General features: G+C 39.4%; 1 protein-coding gene across 1 annotated transcript; it reads left to right on the top strand.

Annotated features, from left to right (window-relative positions):
• Positions 1-2,131: 2,131 nt before the first annotated feature.
• Positions 2,132-20,493, top strand: LOC310935078 (uncharacterized protein; the record flags this gene model as incomplete). The annotated part of the gene is made up of 9 exons (XM_083898913.1): positions 2,132-2,418; positions 2,990-3,044; positions 5,674-5,750; positions 5,950-6,084; positions 6,284-6,433; positions 7,176-7,230; positions 7,839-8,022; positions 19,153-19,217; positions 19,621-20,493. 9 exons carry the CDS (start codon positions 2,132-2,134, stop codon positions 20,491-20,493), a joined length of 1,881 nt encoding a protein of 626 aa, XP_083755039.1.

Raw genomic sequence — 20,493 nt, 5'->3', positions numbered from 1 at the left:
GGTCACCAGTCCATTGCAATGCCAACATAGACACAAACAAACAACACCTGGAGCATTTCATTATCTTATGTATTTCATTTGATTTTATTGTTTGTGCATGACGATAACATTACCCAAGCCAAGACATGGCATTGTTCAAAAAAAAATAACACAATAAGCTATTTAATATCATACATATTATTGCTTTTGGAGACTCCCTTAGAGCTTAAAAGTAGCGTAGTATCTTTGCTTGTAAGTGATAAGACAGTGTCATGCAAAAAGTGTCAGTGTCTCAGAAATGTGTAAGTCCATTTGGAAAAAGTGAAGAAAGCAGTGATTCCAATCCAACTTTATTTATAAAGCACTTTAAAAACAACAGCGTAAAAACAAAGTGCTGTACAGAAACACAAGACCTAATATTCCTGGTGAAATGTTTTTTGGTATGCACTGCCTCCTACTGGTGATTTGAGAGCACTGTAAACGAGTCCATGTACGTAGCCCCATGGTATCAAGATCACATCATTAATGCAGTTAACACCCAGCTCCCCTAAAAAAAAAAAGTGTTACAACACAGACTTCATGTTAATGAAAAACATGGAGACAATTGGAAAAACAACTCCAAACTAACTGTGCTTCTTTTAAATGCTACAGCTTTCAATTTTCAAATGATCGCCACCTTAAATCAGACACAAGACACTGGAGAACACACCCAATTCACACCCTTTTAATGAAGCAAACTAACACCTTAACCCACTCAAATACAGTCACCAGCTGATTGAAGTCACTTCAGATCACTGGTCCAGGAAATACACCTCACATCCACTGAGAGGAGAAAATAGAAAACAAGAGGGGTATTAAGATTGACCATATAATTAATATCCTATATGTTTCATGTGGCTCCCTCAGAATAACCCACTGTGATGATTGTAACCTGTGCCACCAGTATGTCTCCCTAAAATGCCATAACACCTTAAATGTATGCATTAGCTGTGGGTACTGGAGCCAATCCCAGCCGACATTTTTGGCCAGAAGCAAAAGCAAACAGGTGTGACTGCAACATGGGATGTAGCACCATCAGGTGGCTGCACGAGCGAATTGCATCCAAGTACATATTCAGCTGTTACGAGTACGTTAAACTGCTTTACGCAGTACATGCTGCAGAACTTACAGCCTACAATTATGCATATATATATATGAGATTTAGCCCTTTTTACACAAGCCATTCACAGAAATCGAGAATATTATAACTTTAAACGATTCATTTGTCTTGAAATTTTTGTTAAACAGTGCATGTTAAAGTGTCATTATTAATTCCATAACATATTGGCCTAATTGGCTCAACAGAAATTGCCTCATGCCGTGACTATTATTTGGAAAGGACGAAGAGTGCAGATTTCCCCGTTGTGGCGCAACACCTCCTCAAAACAAACATGTTTTTTGTCCTACTTTCACCAGCAGCTCGGGTTCGCAGTTGGTCTCTTGATGCCCAATTAACTTTGTAGCGTTGCTGTTGCAGTGTTTAACGCCGTTTATGTGCTTGGGTTTTCTCCCTCTCTGCGCTCACACAGCTCCGTGTGCATTTCGGGGTGGGGGGGGGGGGGTATGTTTCCTGCACAATGTCGTTGTGATTTGAATTAAATAATGTCTTTTTTTTCTCCTTTTTTTTTTTACCCTTCTTGAAATGATGACTTGCCATATATAAGCTACCTGCTGATTAAATGTGAGTGAGTTCCTTGGTAATCGTTGGGAGAACAGCGGCGTGTTCCCATAGATACATCCCAACAGATGAGCTCTCATGACACTCGTGGGGAAACAAACTCGTTTGGTGCCTTGCCATCACCTGCTGTGTGGCGAAGTAAAGGACGCGGATGACTCTTGCAGCAGCAGCAGCAGCAGACTGGGATTGTGCAGCGTGCATGGATAGTTGGCTATATTTCTAACCCGGATCACATGTGGTCCTATTTTTGTCCATCCTTCACCTGCGCGCTCAGCTCCACTTTATAACGGTTTGGCCAGCATGGGCCGGCCTCAGTGTCATAATAATAATGGCCTGTAACCTTTTGTCGCGCAGCTGGGATCAACCTGTTGCAAGTTCATACTAAAGATATAGCTCTCATCGACGCGCGCCAGCTCGCTTTTTACGCACGAAAAGATGGGCTCGGAGAAGCCAAACTTTCTGTCGCAGCCGGTGGTGAAGAACGTTTTCATGTACCGTAACGGCGACCCTTACTACGAGGCTCGTCGCATCGTGATAAACCAAAAGAGGGTGTCCAACTTTGAGACTTTGCTGAGAGAGGTGACCGGCGGGATACAACCGCCGTTTGGAGCGGTGAGGAACATTTACACACCGAGAGGCGGACACAAGGTGGACTGTTTGGAGAGCCTGCGGAGCGGGGAGCAGTATGTCGCTGCCGGGAGAGAGAGGTTCAAAAGGCTGGAGTAAGACTTTCATTTCCTTTTGGTCTAATAATAAATGTACTTTCTCGCAGCCAAACGAGCCCATTAAGTTTTAAAAAAATGCAGATGCAGATATAGTTCCCCCTGTAATTACAGTTCATTCTGATTCACTGTCAAACCAGCTAGTGTCTACTTGACCTTTTGACCAGCACACTGTGGCCTTGAACTTTATGACTCAACAGCTCTTACTGGTGATTGCAGTAATGGGTTCACTATATGAGATGAGCACTGTGGTCACAGGCTTTAAAAAGGTGGGCTTATGGTTGTGCAGCAGCAGCAGGTAAAGGGATTTTGTGAAGCCATTTATTTATAGAGTGGTGTGGTAAAGCATGTAAGCAGGTAAGTATTGGTGATGTTTCATGTACTTTCACCATCATGTTTTATTTAAAAAAAAAAAGTTTTCTAAATACTAAGAAAAATTATTTAATTCTAAGATACAAGATGAACAATTGCTTTAGAATATTTCTTTAGACCACTGTTCTGCATATTTTAGCTGTCTTGTGCTGTTACTGCTGTGCTGCTGACTCCACTCACTATTATGTTTTATTTGCAGTTACCTACAGATTGGCTCCAGAAAGAGACGGTTGCTGCAGACTCTACCAATGCAGGCAAGTGCAAAGTTTTCACTTTCACTTTCTTCACAGAGAGTTATTTCATGGTAGTCAGACAAGGTAACTTACCTTTTTGGATGCAATCGAATGCCTGAGCTCAACACATCCTGTTTGTTCTCTATACTATAGAGAACAAACAGGTTATAGGGTTAATACCATAGATTAACCCTATAGAGTCTATAGGGTTAATCTTTGGTATTATTTAAACAATTATGCAGAAATGGAGCCATTTACATCGTCTTGTCAGTCATCCAGATCCCCTCCTGGGATCCTCCTATGCCACAAAAGTTGAACAAACTGTAGTTGGAAAAAATATCAAATTATTTAAATTGGGTTTATTGTGTTACCTTCATTTCAATAATGTTTTGTAGATTAATCCAACCTACTGGCTGTGTTATTAAAGATGGGGTTTCAGTTACGATATCTTTGCTCAATCCAAGTTTTGAACATTTGACACTGCAACTAGATGCCTGATACATGAGGATTTGCGAACATGGCCTCTACACGCTTGCCTCCACCTGCAGTGAAAAGGGTTTTAAAGATCATTTAAGCGAGGTGTAATGTTTAGCTTTTCGCCCTATTGTCCCCCTGTAAAGAATCACTGTGTCGCTGTCTCAGTGGCTATGAATTATTAATTTATGGATCATAATCATCCCTCTTTTGGATGCAATTTTAATCACCACGCTATGAAGTCACAGGCTGAGCAGGAGCAGCTGAAAGTTACACTGGCCTATTTGTCAACTGTCAAAGGTGTTTGTGAGAGTTAATGTCATTCTGTGGACACGCTGCGATTGTGTGCACTGTGACGAGCAGACTCTAATAACGCCCAATAACACATTTCTGTTGTGACGTTCATTGCAGTCGCACAAGGTCCCTGTTTTTTCTTGATAAGAAATTGTGTTTGACTTCAGATAATCTGACCAGACTTGTCGTTCTGTGATTGTCGAGCACTGAAAGAACCAATTTAGTTTACAAGGACCTCCTCGCTATAATCCCTACTTCATCTGGCTGATTGTGGCAATTAATGATGAAAACTCTTAACTTTTTTTTTTTTTTTTTTGCCCTGGTCATTATTGAATTTTGGTGCAATTATGGGATGTACTAACAAAATCTTAAGGCTCCCACAGTCATTGTTCTATATGCACTTTGGCCACAAATTGGTGACCCTTCTAACACAGGTTCCATTTTTTGCACAAAGTAGACCTTCAATCATTTTTAAATCCCCCCTTTTCCTTGAAATTAGCAATTGTTTTTTTCAGCACACTCTGTACATGTGGGCCCACTTTGTAAAAAAATACTAATTATCATGACCAGTTTGTGGAAAATGTAATTTTACTCCCCCAAAAATTCTGTAACACTTGTTATTATTATCATTAATATGCAAACAAGCCATTTGAAAATATGTTTGAGTGCATATTATTGAAAAATTGTTTAGTCAAAGGTCAAAAAAGGCAAATCTATTCAAGGTTAAGACAATTATTTATATGGTGCAATTAAAACTACCATATCTCAAAGTGCTGTGCATGTTTAACATATAGTAGAGATACAATTAAAACATGAATAACGTCAAAATAAAATTGTATACAAAGCACACAAATTTAGTCAGAAATACAGTGTTGCTCAATCTGACACAATCCCATTACCCAAACCCAGCAGGTGTAAGATGCACAAAGTTTAAAAACTAACTTTCAGTATACTGAAATGTATAGGTATTATATTTTTATATCATATGGGATGGACACTAAAATGAGCTGAGTGGGCTTTGTTCTTCCGAATAAACGGGACAATTATTGAAAGCAATTAAAAGCCATATCTTTTCTGAATATTGTGTATTTATGATTTATAATTTATGATTGCCATTCATCAGAGTGTGATTCTCTGGCTTCAGATTAGTGTATTTAAATATAAAATTAAAAAAAATGCATGGTACATTTAGTAGTTTCTTGAGAGCCCAGTTCACATCTTTCTCTCTATATTTGATACCGGCTACCATCTGTGACTGTTACACTACCAAATCATATAATAATGTTTAAGAATATGTTATTTATATAGTGTTCAGCTCAAAACAAACTCAGGAAATAGAGCAATTTTGTATGCACCACCCTACCTTTTTTTTTTTTTTAAATGTACTTCTAAGCTTAAAGCTCTGTTACCAGGGTGCACTCACAGATCCCACAGGACTCCTCTCTTATCTCTTTCCCTCACAGGATCCAATTCTCAGAAAGTCTTAGAGTCACAGTGGGTTACCGGGTCTTATTGGACAGGACCTGCAGAGCTCACTCTCAAATCTCAAATTGTATCAGGATTGTTTTTTGGGCGTTATTTTGTGTGTGCAATGTCCTTTTTTCTTTGTGGCTGTAGTTTTGAGGTCACATTTCAATGTTCCCTTGTGTTTCTTGAACGTGAGATTTGTCAAGCCAAACTCCAACAACACAATTCCCTATCATTTGCCTGACATTAACCACAATAAACAAGTAATGCTTCGGTGAGCTACTGACACCCTTCTTGTCTATGTGTATCCAAGCACTGCTGCCTCTAGAGGATATTCAGTATCAGTCCTGTGGACCTCCCTGCCAACATTCATATGCCAATGACATTTTTTATTAATCTCCTCCCTCTTCTCCAGGCCAAGCCACTACCACAGAATAGAATAATTGTGTCGGCTCGATTCCTAAAACCCATCAAGGAGCCATGTACAATATTGTGAGTACATGTTCCTCCATTTTATACCTTTTTCCCACATTTATTTCCTGAAGGTTAGTCCAGGGTCACTTATATATACACTGTGCATACACATTAAAGTGCCCCCATCTATCCAAGATTGTGGTTTTTGTTGTTTTTCCTGAGGAAAAAGAGAGATGGAAAGCATTTAACATTATCTCTTGTTACTTTCTTCTTGTAGCGTGGTAGCAAATGGCGACGTGTTGAACCCAGCAGTGAGGCAGTTGATCCACCAGAGGATGCTGGGCCAGTTTGACAGAATATTGGAAATGATCACAGAGAGGATGGGTCTCAAAGTCCTGGGGGGTGTTCGGAGGTACCTGTTGATTTGTGCTCTCTTTAGTTCTTTCTGTCCGTATTTCTTCACAAATGCAGAAATCCAGATGATCTCACTTTGGTTCTATAGCACTTTGCTGCATACGTTTTCTTCGAACTGCTGCAAGCCATTTGTGCTATAAATACTCAGCGTGTATGCATATATACTTGTGAAGCACTAATTTAATTGTGTGTTTTAGTCTGTACACCTATGAAGGCCAGCAGGTGACTGATGGGCATCAGCTGGAGAGTGGTCAGCTTTACGTGGCTGTGGGCAGAGAAAAGTTTAAGAAACTGTCCTACAGTGATCTCCTCTTCCCCAAACCAAGAGGCACACGGAGGGCCAATGGGTAAACACTGCACCACAGACAATAGCACGTCAAAACACTGACATCTCGATAAGAATATACAAACTAATTGGTGATTTAATAATTATAATTATGCTATCTTTAAAAAAAAAAATATACCAATTACAAATAATGCAATAATAAGCTGTGCATTGATATATTTATCTCTGATTAGCGTGTACTTTATAATTCTATACGTAATGTTAATATGCAAGGCATCTAATGTGACCAAAATAGCACGTTGTTTGTATGAAGAGTCTTCAGGAGGAGCTGTGGAAATTTAAAAAGGGAATACAAGGGAGAGTTGGTTCTTGGAGACAGTTTAGTTTGTGTTTATGTGTTTCACTGTGACAACTAATTACTCCTCCAGGGCTACTTCCTTCTTTCAAATCTCCTGAAAGCTGCATCCCTTAGCTCCAATATTATTCTAATGAGGAATGATTTGCACATGAATGAAAGTGCATACATTTTATTTATTTATTTTACAATAATAGCAGACAAAAAAAAAAGAAAGAAAGGATGTCAGTGCTTACGGTTTATCAGGTGCATATTGAAGACAAATATTCAAGGTATTGCTCATTAATGATACACTGTGCAGGGTTCAAACCTCTCAAGTTCATTCAACCACATCGTATTTTTTCAGATTAACTGTGAAGTTCTACCGGGGTTAATTACGAGGCTGATCTCAAGTGCATGTGTTAATGCATCTTTATGCAAACGCTATTTTTGTATGTTTTTTCTATAGAATTAAAGCAAACTCTCTCCCACCAATCTACAGATTCTCCAAGCAAAATGGAAATGTAAGAACCGCACAAAGTGTTGTTTCCTATGAAGATTTTTTTCAGTAGTACATATCACAACAATATCATTTATGGAGGAATATAACCACCTTAACCTCGTCATGTTTGACTTGTTAACTGTGTTTACTAGCTCTGAGTGGCTCTAGATTTAACCTTTATTTATCCAGGAAATATCTGTTGAGATTCATAATCTCAAAGATGTCCTGGCCAGGTGCAGTAATGGGTGTTAGAAAAAAGAAAGTGGAAACATACCTTTCCTCTCTATATACTGCACTTTGGTTCATATCAGTAGAGGGGGGGAAAAAGAATTGTACCCTCAGCAGTAGCATTTTGTCATGATATGGCACTTCTGCTGAGTAAATAGTAAGCAATGGCTTGTTTATAGAACACTGCTGAAAGGGAAAAAAAAAGTTTAAAATGAATTAATTTGTATATAATGAAGCAAAGACAGTTTCCCAAGTCTCAGCTAGGAAATAACCATTTGTCGGTGTCATTTCTCCACCACTGTAAAATCAAATAAAAACATAAATGTTGGAAACGCTCACCCAAAAAACTGCAGAATGCATGAGGTTTTTTCTGTCAACTGACTGGCATTATGCTTGTTCCAGGGTAAGTCCACAGTGCCATCCAGTGATAGTGGAGGTGGTGACTCTAAGGCCTCGCTTCAAGGTCACAGCAGGAACAACAAGGAACACCTGTCCTCCATCGTCAGAGAAATCTCTCAGGCCCGGCTGATCACTCTCAGGAAGAAGAGGAGCGGACAAAGCATGACACTCACCATCTCAGACAATGGTAACATAGATAATGATTATAAAAAAAAAGAAAAAAAGGTTTTTGGTTGAATATTAATAGTATTTCTGCGAGATTTTCAGAAGTATGCAGTATATTAATAATACTATTATGATGTGTGTGTGTACATGTGTGTGTGTGTGTGTGTGGGGCAAAAAGAGACTAAAGAAACCTAGTGAGGCAGAACCTAATTTCTGAGAATTTAAATTTAGGGCTAAATCATTTTAATTGTGCTCAGATTTAAGGTTAGACATTAACTGGTTAATGCATGTGGAAGTCAGTGAGAGTCCTTGAAAGGATAACTGCACGGATCTGTGTGTCTGTGTGTGTGTGTGTGTGTGTGTGTGTGTGTGTGTGTGTGTGTGTGTGTGTGTGTGTGTGTGTGTGTGTGTGTGTGTGTGTGTGTGTGTGTGTGCACGTGGGCATACATGAGTTATTGCATGTTCTAATGCAATTCAGAAGATGAGCGCATGGCTTAAAAAAAGATATTTCCCATAATACATGATGATCATGACAATGACAAATACAGTATTAATTGCTACCTGGTTTTAGGACATGTATCTACATGTCTGAACTGTCTTCTCTCATAAATAATTACTCAGGCATGTGACACAATTGCGACTATATTAGCTACAATAGTATAAAAAAAACAAAAAAACAGAGACAGGCAATGCATGGGTATGACATAATGCACGGTCTATGAAAATTTATGTAACCAAGTTGCACTCTTAAGTGCCCACACAGTGGCACTGTTGCTCTACCCACGTTATAGCAAGACATATTGAAAGTAGGTCTAGTATGATGACATTACCCACTATTACAAGAAATGCATTACGTCATCCTCTGGGCTTCTGCTCACGCTTTTGTTGTTTCCTGCAGAAAACTTTAAAACGCAGCTATAGACTTTTGTGCTTATTTGTGACTGGCACTCCTCCCATCCATTTGTGTGGTATTTTGTCGCTCTTGGGCCTGGCACATTATTTTACATAAACAACAAATGTGTTGTCTCCTATTGCAATGGAAATGAGAGAGAAAGAAACTTCTAAAGCTGACAAAGGAGAATGGATTTAGATCTTTTGCAGACTCTCGCTGACCTTATAGTAACTCCTGCTGCTGCTGCTGCCGCCGTTTCAGCCACATTACGTCATTGTGTGGCTCATGATAGATGGAGCCTGTTTTCTCTTCTGGCAGGAGAGTTGACAGAAGCCTAAAGGAGTGTGGAGAATTTGTGTCTGTGGTTCAGACGAGCTGGCGTTTTGCGTCAAAAGGAGAATAATTTCATTATTTGCCTATTTCTCTGTGTGTGTGCATTTAAAAATCAGCATTTGAAATCCGTAATGTCACCCTCAAAATCGTATGTGCATTAGACTCTGGCATATCATATTATGGGCACAGAAAAAAAAAACACTGCATTATTGGTCCCCTTGGGTGACATTGACCAAAGATTAAATTAAACAGACAGACAGCATGGGAAACAAGATCAGGCGTTTAGACACAATTGTTTGGAAGGCTTAGAGAGCATATCACATTCTCATGCACCCTCCACTGTGTGACCTATAAAGTATTTTGTATGAATGCCATCATGTTAACAAGAGTATTCTGGTCGTTTGTTATACTTTGTCTCGAGGCATGCTGAGCTGGTTTGTCTCTGTCCATGGTACTGAACAGGCTGTAACTGTAAGACTGTAGGTTTTTGTACATATTAGCAAACAGCGTTTGATTGTTTTACCACAAACAAATTCATGATATACCCATTAGTGTTCAGGGAACAGGTAGTTCAGTGTGTCCTGTTTGTCCAGTTTAGCTTTTCAGTGAGAAGTCAGCGTTTTGCATTGCCTCTTTTTAGCAATTCGCAGCAGTGCAACAGTGTTTGCGGTATTATTGTCTCCTTGGGGAAACCCTGCCCTGTCTGGGTGTGAGGTAAACACATCTCGTTCTGCTGCCAACAGGAACGCGGCCAGAAAAGTTGGCCGACTGGCAGAGTCTGTGGAAAAACACACACTATGAAACCCATACTTCTCTGCTGGGGAATTTAAATGAAAACAAAGATTATTCAAAAGGCGCCGTGTCTTTGTAAATGTATTTGTAAGAGAGTGAGATGGGAGGGAGGAAGGGTAAAAAAAAAAATAAAAATAAAAAGATGTTTAAAGAGATATGAGAGGGTGAGAGAAGGAGCGAGAGAGATAAAAAAATGAGACAGACGAATGAAACAGAGTGACCGTGTAACTTGAGATTCACACTCTGTTCTGTGCTGACTCTGTTGTGACAGGGAGGTTAGATTTTTTTTTTTTTTGTGCATGTCTGTGCGTGTGTGTCGCCATGCCAATCCCTATTATTCACTGTCTATCAGCTGCTGGGATGACTACAGCAGTTTCTGCCTGGTGTATTGTAAAGTCTCTGACTTTTCCACTTCATTAGAGTGAACACAGTGGTTACTGACAGCAAAGACGGGGCTACGCAGTGTGACAGGTCATGCAGCAAAGGGCATGAGATAAATTTGAATTTCCTACAATAAATACATTTGTCCTGACCTTACCTCAGAACATTGGTTGACTCTTGACTCTTACCAATGTTTTCCTTTGAAAAAAAAAAAAAATCAATGTTCAGTTTGTGTTGCTTACCTCAAAATATAAACAAGATGTTTATTATAGCACTCTTTTTCTTCAGGGGCCTCTCTGTTTCAGTTTAGTTTAATGCAGCCCTTAAGCAATGGGAATGGGAGAAGAGAAGAGGAAAAGACAGGGAAAGGAAGAAATGACAGATGAGGGTTTGGGCAGAGATAAAGCAAAGAGAAGTAATGATAAAAGAGAAGGTTAAAGAAGAGGGAATGAAAGGTTGAGGCGATGAAGGGAGAAGAACATGATGAAGGAGCAGCAGAGGAGGGGGAAAAGAGCACAGGTGGAATCAAAAGGTGACTATAATGAATAAGCTTGACTTGGTGAATCATGGATGTTAGGTATAAAGAAAGGCACAGAGCTATATTGTAGAGGGAGAGATGGATGGGGTTTGGATAATTGCCTTTCATTTGGATAATCTCACCATTTAGAGTAATCAAAGCAGAATTTTACTTGCCTCTGCCCCTTGCTGGGGCCAAATTGCTGCTCTGAAAATCAACAAAAGTGCCTCATACATCAAGGATGGACAGACAGACAGAAAGAAAGGTATGGATAAGAGCAGAGAGAGGGAAGTAATAAGAGGGGGTTGGGGGCGACGGCTGATTATATTGGTCCTTACATGTCTTGTATGTATCTGAACTTGCATCAATGTAGAGGCACAATATCACAGGCTTTGTGTGTCCTTTCCTCAAGATAAGCATGTTTTCTTGTCATGATAAGAATTCCACCCATAGCTTTAGTATTGACAATATAACATAAAGGAGCTGCTGTTAAAGACACACTTGTGTATGTGTTTATGGGGTTGTATTGTAACTGTAGCTTGTAACTTTAAAATGCATTCAACATAAAAACCACTGTCAAATGAGATCACACATTGCTGATTAAACCTCAACAGATTTGCATTATAAGACAGATGGAGGCCACAGCAATATTGCGATAGTAAAGCAAGATGTTTGTCAACTGGTTAGAGTATGACAAAAGTTTCAGTTCCGAATTCTACTACCAAAAAAGTCAATGAGGTTTGATAGTTTTTCTTAGAAAGAACATACTTAAAAAGTGCATGTAGTCGTCTGGTTCTCCCAAGGACAACAATGCAGAAGCGATATATTGAATAGCCTGCAGAGGGCATCTAAATATCTATGGGAAATGAGCTGAAACAAGTTTAGATTTAGTGGTGAATAAACGATAGAGCATAGTACATATGAGTGGACATCTGTGTGATTAACAGGTGGTATAGTCCAATAAGCGTCTGGTTGCAGCTGACGTCTGTGAATTTCCGGTCGAAAAAAAACCTCAACTTGGTTCCCGGCCAAGTCGCAATTCTGGAGCCTTCAGGGAGCGGTTTCTGATTCTTGTGGGTGACGTCATGTTGCAGTTGCCTTGATTGCTTAAGAGAGCATGAAGGACAGTGCATAAATATAATGTGAGGACTATCAAGAGGCACAATAATAACATGAACAAAACCAGAAATCACCCAAAAATTTGCACTGCAGCTTCAAGCTGAGGTTTTTTTTTTTTGGTTTTGTTTTTTTAAGAACAACATTTTAAATGGAATCACATTTAGTAATATTAAATGTCGAAATGAAACATTATTGTACGTGTGTTTAGTGTTTATCTCACTCTCGTGCGTGTGTGTACGTCTTTACACTTGCAGAGGCAGATCAACCCTCTGCCTCTGGTGTCATAAGTTTTGATACTGCCTTGGGGAATTAGCCTTGTTAGCATATGTTTCTATAATGCCTGTCAGCATGAAACTGGGTTCAAACAGCCATGGGAGACAGGAGACATGCACACAAAAGGACTGTGTGTCTTAAATTGTGTGACTCTGTCAAAAAAAAGAGCCTAAGCAGCAAAGGATGAGAAATAGCGTATTTAAAGGAAGTTTTTTTTTTTTTTTTTTTGCCTCCTTGCCAAGTTCTTAGAAAGTGTGGTTTGTGGTTACGGATGGTCTGTGCCTGTATGTGTGTGTGTGTGTGTGCAACATTTGAGGCAACATGACCTTCTTTTCGCTATCCTTCTTTCACTCTTCCTCTTCTTTCATCTTCCCATTTTGACCACGGCAGGTTCTCCATGACCCTTTGATGCAGGATTTACCGGATTAAAGAGCAGGGTGGCTGTGCTAATCTGTCACGTTAATCTGTTAACGAGTGTTTCGGCTGTGACACGCAGCAAAGCACGCCATGTCATATAAAATATAATGTTCAGGTTAAGTGTGACAAAAAAAAAGAAATTTCTCAACGTCTGTCACTTCTCATCTCGTCTACTTTGCATAGTTTTTTGTTTTTTTGGGGGGGGGGTTGAGGTTGAGCTTTTTAGATGTGCGGCTGAAAGAGTGATGGGAGCGGAGGCAACTGCAGGGTTTACATCAGCCTATAAGACACCAAAACATGTGACACGGCAAGAGTAAATGTTTACATCATGTGTCGGAGCTGAGCTTACAGGAGCAAAAATTGAGCCTTTAAGTATCTGTGATATTAAAGTTAAATCAGGAATCGCAACAGCGAGACAAGTGATAAGAACAACGTTTTTATGTTGTTAAAACACTGAAACGAAATCCCTGACCTTTCTAATAACGAGCATCGCATCCTGTCCGACTGTAACAGCGTTCAGCAGAACTTTCCTGCGATACCATATCAAAGTTACTTTAGCTCATCACTGCACATAACAGGCCTTTTATAAAGTAGCTATCCACTTTATGGGAGGTAGTTTTGCACAGATACATTGTTAAAACAAACCTTAATTTGAAAAAACACACTAGAATTTAATGAATTTAAAGCAGATGCCTGCATTTGGAAGACAAATGTGTCTGCTTTTTAGTGTTTGTCATTCTATGGTATTTGAGGGACTCTCCAGGACATGAAAAGCAAGTAAGCACGTGTTTATTTGCTCTTACAGATGGGTCTGGTTCTTTTTATACCCTCATTTATAAACCTGGATTACGTGAGCGTATACTGTGTGTGTGTCTACGTGTGAACAGATGAACAGACAAACTGTCCAGTCAGCAGATTTTAACCAGCACGACTGGCTTCTCTGTGCAACATTGCCATAAACTTAATAAACTAAATGCCACATGTGCCTCTCATGCTAGCTGACCATACAGTCATTAAATGTTTTTAACAGGACCCTGGTCAGAGACTGAAGCATGATTGCTGAGTGGCAACATTTCATAATTACCATTCAGGATTACTGCCCATGTTGTTTTACACTCTACCATAACTCAGGCATGTGCTGACTGGGGTAAATCAGAGTCTTTATACCTAAGCAATATACCATACTTTATGGTGATATGCAGTGAGTGTTGTGTAGAGTGATTTAGATACATTAAGTAGTGTGTCAAGGATTTAGTGTTTATTTAACACTACGGCACTATTCCGCTGGAAGTCAATTTGCCGTGCGGTGGCCGTGTCACTCGCGCTTTGCTCTATCGGCATAAATACTCTGTTTATTAAAGCGGTGATTTGTGTTTCTGTAGGACTGCATCATCTCTGGTTCTGAGAGAATTAAGATTCTGCTCTTGTGCAGAAAACACACATTGACCAATGAGATCCAAAGCATTTCTAGGAACTTGGCTTTCCAGTGTTTGTACTGCAGACGTCAGCCTGCCAGAGGTTTTAATGCCCGAGTGTCTCATGATAGACACTGACTACAAAAGGGATGTCTTCGTATATAGTTTAGGCTTTGGTGATAGAGGCTTGATTTTCTTCAATACAATGGCAAAACAACCTACTAATGTATGATTAACCCACTGTGTTCAGTGATCAAGACTTGAATGCCTACAGATGTAGTTGTACAGGGCAATTCTTGTATAATTCTAGTACGATAATCTCCTCACCATTGTGGGAACTTGTGTCTCAGCTGTAGGCAAACAGTAGGCTTTGCTTTTCAATTACATTGTCTTTGTCTGTTTTCCATGACTTCAAAGGACATGACATTCATTCATTCATTTCCCGGAGACCTCCTCCAACCTGAACCGTAACTATTAAAACTACTAATCCGTCCCTAATCCTAACCCTAACCTTAACCATTCAACATGTCTTCACCTTAAAGGTGCCATATGTAAGAATGTGGCCAAAAACAGTAACTACATTCAAATTCAAAATACCGAGGTCTTTTAGGTTTCGCTTTCTAACATAACTGGCAACCCGTGGTTGCCAGGTAGCTGAGACTCTACTGACTACAATGATTGGTAGATGCCGGTAGGTGGCGCCACATGCATAAACATGATTTCAAAACATAAACATGATTTGCAGTCTGCAAAATATTTTTTTGATGCAAATATTTTTCTGTACTGTTGTTGTTGGTGAGTTAGTTTGTTATATGAACATTATTTCAGAGTCTCTGTGACATATTAGGAGGATTGTATAGCCAGTTGCTTTAGATTTATTACATAATATAGCTTTAAAACACAATAATTAACATTATTAACATATTTAGGTCCCCACAACATAAGTAATACCTGGAACACACGCACACAGCTTTGTGTAGTTATCCTTCATTGCATTGACATCCATTAATTTGGACACATTTCCCCTAACCTGACTAACCAGTTAATGCCTAATCCCAATCTCAACCTAACAACAATCTGACAATCTAAACACTAAACTTAACCAGTTCCTCAGAAATTAGGTTCTTTGTCATTAGGGACCAGGTTTAGATCGCCATGAGAGCGCTTGGTCCTGACAAGGTCAGTGTTTACACAAGAAAAGGTCCTCAAAAGACAACAAATACAAGACACACACACACACAGGAATGTCAGGATAAAAAACAGGTTTCTCCAGCACAGTGACTTCACTGCTATTAAAAGCGCAATACATCTCCAGTGACACCCTGCATGGCTCAAATTGCTCCTGCTCAATTGCCATGAGAAAAAAAATATATAATCTTGAACTTCTGTGCTACAGATTTCCCGTTGAGTTAAGAATGTGATTGCACTGTATGGCTTTTTCACATTAAACGCTTCCTGGAGGCGCAGAGAGGCTTTTAAACATGACATCAGACTTCACACACACACCCAACTCTAAACCAAACATATTTTTTTTGTTTGTTTGTTTGTTTTGTTTTTTTTGCATAAAAGAAAGAAAGATATATTATCGAGTAAACAACGTGGGTGATTGACTTTGTTCCTGAAACGGAAAGATGTATCCACACAAAGCATGAGCCAACTCACTTTTAAATTCAACATCAGAGTTACAACTTTAACAAAAGTTTAAGATGAAATTACAGTAAATCTGTTTACACAGTCACATTAGGGGTACTGGGCTTCCTTACAAGGACAAAAAGCAAGTCCCCATAACATAAAATGCTACATTGTAAGGTGAGTTCATGTTTTTAAAGTTAGGCTGAGGTCAGTGTTAGGTTAGGTGTAAGGTTAGGATTGGGTCAGTGGTAATTATGATTAGTGTTAGTGTTAGGGTTTGGGTTAGGTTAGAGTTAGTCTCCAGGAAAGGAATATAAGTCGATCTAATGTCCTCTGAAGTCATGGAAACCAGTGTATGTGTGTGTGTGTGTGTGTGTGTGTGTGTGTGTGTGTGTGTGTGTGCGTGCGTGCGTGCGTGCGTGTGAGAGAGAGAGAGGGGTGTTTGTGTTTAAAGAGCAATATTCTGTTTGTTGTATTCTGAGGTTGTAATGTACTACCTGCTATCACTTAATCTTCAGCGGTGTTTTATTACATTTCTGTGGCACACCAGTCATTTATAACTTTACCTTTCATAAGAGTGGCAGTGAGAGCCATTTATGTGACTAATTACACCTGCTTACAGTTGCATCCTTATTTTACCTCTCGCTGATGGATGAGACGTAGCATTGCCTCTAAAATGCGGGTATGTGTGCTTTGCTGCTGTTTGTGAGCTTGTATTGTGATAGAAGGAATATACTCCGTGTGTGTGTGTGTGTGTGTGTGTGTGTGTGTGTGTGTGTGTGTGTGTGTGTGTGTGTGTGTGTGTGTGTGTGTGTGTGTGTGTGTGTGTGTGTGTGTGTGTGTGTGTGTGTGTGTGTGTGTGTGTGTGTGTGTGTGTCTGTGTGTGTGTCTGTGTCTGTGTGTGTGTGTGTAATTTCTGGACACGGACACATTTCAAACACAAACTGCCCAACCGACCGCAAAGCTACGACGTAAATCCACTATATTTAATGAAGAGTAAGGGGATGTTCTAAATGTTGTGTTTAATTTGATTTAGCATTTGCATGAGCCTGTGCCTCATCCTCAAATCACGTTAAGATGTTTAGATTTGCAGCAACAGCAGCAGCAGCAGCAGCAACAGCAGCTCATCCACTGCTACTGCTTACACTCAGTCGTTCAGCCATCGCCGTTAATGAATGCGGGCGATTTCCATAAAATATTCTTTAAGAGGTCCGTTATTATTACCATAACGTTTCATCTCCCACCATAGCTAAACTTCAATCAGTTTTGCATTTGAAATGCATTAAATGTCTCCATAAACTCTTCTAATCTCTACCTGAGTCATTTTTCTTCTTTAACTAGTATGTATGAAGAGAAACTAATATTAAAGACATTAATTACACTGTCCCCTTTTTTTTTTTTCCCAGCGACTCTTATGCCGCTCATTTCTGATTGGAAATTTCAGTCTCATCCAGTGTTTCGAAACAAGTGTGTAATTATGTTGTTTATCAGAGCATGTAGTTGTATTCCTCTTATGATATTTAGGGTTAATTATTCTAAGGCATTTGATGCAGATGCTCTCATGGAAACTGAAAATCCCCTTGTTAATTTTGCACTCCAACAAACCTGCCTTGAGCTGATAGCTTCAATGGAAATGTGCATGTGACCGGTTTTCGAATTGTGGCGTGATGTGATGTCTCCATTTAAACACCAGAATCCACAGTATCACTGGAAAATATTATCCATAGCTGAAAGTGATTGTCTGGGCAATTATAAAAGTTGGTCTCATTTCTTTTTTTTCTTTTTTGTCTTCCTGAGACACACGTTTTAAGTCACTTTATTTCTTAACCCTAGACCATACTTGTCACAAACCGGGCCGCATGGCCATGACAGAAGAGGGAGACGCACACAAATAAGCCAATTTACAAATTGTTTGTTAAGGAAAATAACCCAGAATAAGCATGGCATGTGTAGTAAGTGAGTGAAAGGACTAAGAACCAAACAAACAAACCTAAATGTTGTCTCAGGCATGGACACTGAAAAAGGCTCAACCAAAGGAAACGGAACGAAGACAAAAAACAGTATGACTAATTTTTCTCTTTAAATTGTTTTTTAGTCATTCATTATTTAAAAAATAAACACCAGCACTGTTTCTGTTTCTGGTTTGTGTTTGGATTATGACATAATCCATAATCCACTGTGCAGTAAGAGCAACATTTACCATGTGACTTACTCCAGACACTTCCTTTGTCTGGTGAAGTTGTTTACTTGCCCTGAAGACTTGATGAGTCCTTTTCCTCCTTTACCACCAGGTGTCACTATTGTGCTGCACTTGCCAGAGCCACAAAAAAAAAAAAACACAGCTGCTGAATGAAAGCTGTATAATCTCAACAACCACCCACTTACTGGGTGGTGAATAAAAACTTCCTTATTTATAGGAGATATTTTACAGATTTCTGAAATGATGTAATGTGCTGTTATTGAGGTATTCAGGTTTTAGGGTGATGAGCACCAGTCAGCACATAAAATGAACCCACTAGGATTTATTTGTTACACATGAAGGGCAACATTAAATGAATCAGAAATGATAGGCGCATTGCCAATTTGTGGTGTTTTCCCACATTTTCTTTTACTCAGCGTTGCAGTTTGCAGAATTGCCTCTTATTCTGCTTCATTTAGTCTTCCTGAGTCTCTTTAAAACTGTAAATTGTGCCCAGCATATCTGAATATTAGTATTTATTTGCTGCAGTCTCGTTAGATTTCTACCAATACATTTGATTTGGCCTCTTTTTTCACATGTGATCAATTCTGGCCTTAATGTATTGCTTATTCAATGACGGCATGTACATACAGTATACTGGAGGGAGATTTGTTCATTGATAATATAAAAATAATAAACTTTACTTGTATAGCACCTTTCATACAAGGATGGGAGCTCAACGCGCTTCACAGTTAACCGAAAAGAGAAGCAAATACAACAACACAGGGTGGAATGAAGAGGAACAGTCTAAAGTAAAATAGTAAAAAAAAACCTGTTTTAACTTTGAAACAAAACAAAAGACGCAAATAAAACAGTGAAATACAACACAGGGTGGAATAAAATAGGAAAGTCAAGCGGTTACAACTCTGTTTCAACTTAAAAATAAACTAAAAATGCAAATAAAACACAACACAGGGTATAATAAGAAGGAGCTTAAAGGCTAGAGTAACCAGGATGATACTATCACTCACTTACAAGTTATATATTGCCCCTAACAAGCCTGAATGAAACACATGTTATAACTTTGCACTGAAACACTTTGAGTTATTGTCTTTCTGGGAGTTTTGAATATTTTTTTTTTTTATAACCACTTCGGCTATTTGTTATGCTCAAAGACTCTTATCTTTACTCCCTGTTCTCAGATGACCAGGATTTAAAGGGCGATGATGGAAACACAGATGACAAAACCCCTCAAGACCATTCAACTGTAAGTGAGCTGTAAACCAGCGATAAACAGACAACGGTGTAGGCTATCGCAGGACCCAGTGTTGTCGTCTTCATTAAGATATACTGTCAGCAGATGCACATTATGTGTGATCATTTGTTACATAATGGTGTTATAATTGTCCTTTAATTTCACGTTGAAATTAATACCCGTTCTGGAGCATTAAGAGGCTCTTAAAGCGCATTTCTTTTCAACCTGTTGCTCATGGTGTTTCCAATAATTCTCCACTTGATTTAAAAGGTTTCATGATTCCCTCGTGCTGCCAACTTTGCTTTTCTAAACCAGTTGTACTTTATATATGCCTTTTACATATAATAATAATAATATATATATATATATATGTTATATGCCTATAAATTGCTTCTTTGGTGTTTTTCTGTGACAGGAACCTGCAGAGGAAAGTGTAAAAACCGAAGAAGAGAAAGATGAAAAAGCAGGCGAGCAAGAGGAAGAAGAGTCCACCAGCAAAGCAGATGAGGAGGAAGACCAGGACAAAGAGGATGGGCAAGAGAAAAATCTAAGTGAGACACCAAATGGGGAAAAAGAGAGTGATGTAACAGAGAATAAGGGAAATAAAGAGCAAGACAATGAAAAAGAGGCTGAAGTAATGGAGAAGAAGGAAGAGAAAGAGGCAAATACAGATAAAGAGGGTGAAGAAACGGCAGGACCAGAGGAGAAAGATGAGGAGATAAAAGAAGTAAAGGAGGTCATGGGAGAGAATAAGGAAGGGGTTAAGAGTGAGGAGCAAGGGTCCAGCAGTAGCAGCGATGATAAGAACCAGGACAGTATAGAGAAAGAGGATGGAAGTCATACATCTTCTGAGGGTGAAAAGGACGAGCAGGGTACAAACTCAGACGAAGAGAAGCAAGATAAAGACAGTGAAAAGGGGGAGAAAAGTCATGAGGACCAAAATAATGATGTAGACACAGGGGAGGAACAGACCAAGACAGAAAACGGCAATGACCCAGGCAAGACTCAGCCAGATAACGAGACAAAAGACGACGATAATGACAGAAGTAACAGTAGCAACAGTAACCAGGAGGAAGATGGGAGGAAAACAAAGGAGGGAGCTACCAAAGAGTCAGGGGAAGAGGTGCGAAAGGAGAATGGAGAGGTTGGTGGAGAAGATGATGAGGTGGAAAGTGAAGCAGAGCCTGACGTGAAGGGGAGAAAATCAACAGAACTCAAAGATACGGCAACAAATGGAGAAAAAAATGAGGGTGGTGAGAATGGAGATAGCAGGAAAATGAAAGATTAG

This window comes from Microchirus variegatus (genome assembly GCF_963457635.1).
Source record: "Microchirus variegatus genome assembly, chromosome: 1".
Taxonomy (NCBI): domain Eukaryota; kingdom Metazoa; phylum Chordata; class Actinopteri; order Pleuronectiformes; family Soleidae; genus Microchirus; species Microchirus variegatus.
The sequence above is the reverse complement of the archived record's forward strand: the minus strand, read 5'-3'. Positions and strand labels throughout refer to the sequence as shown.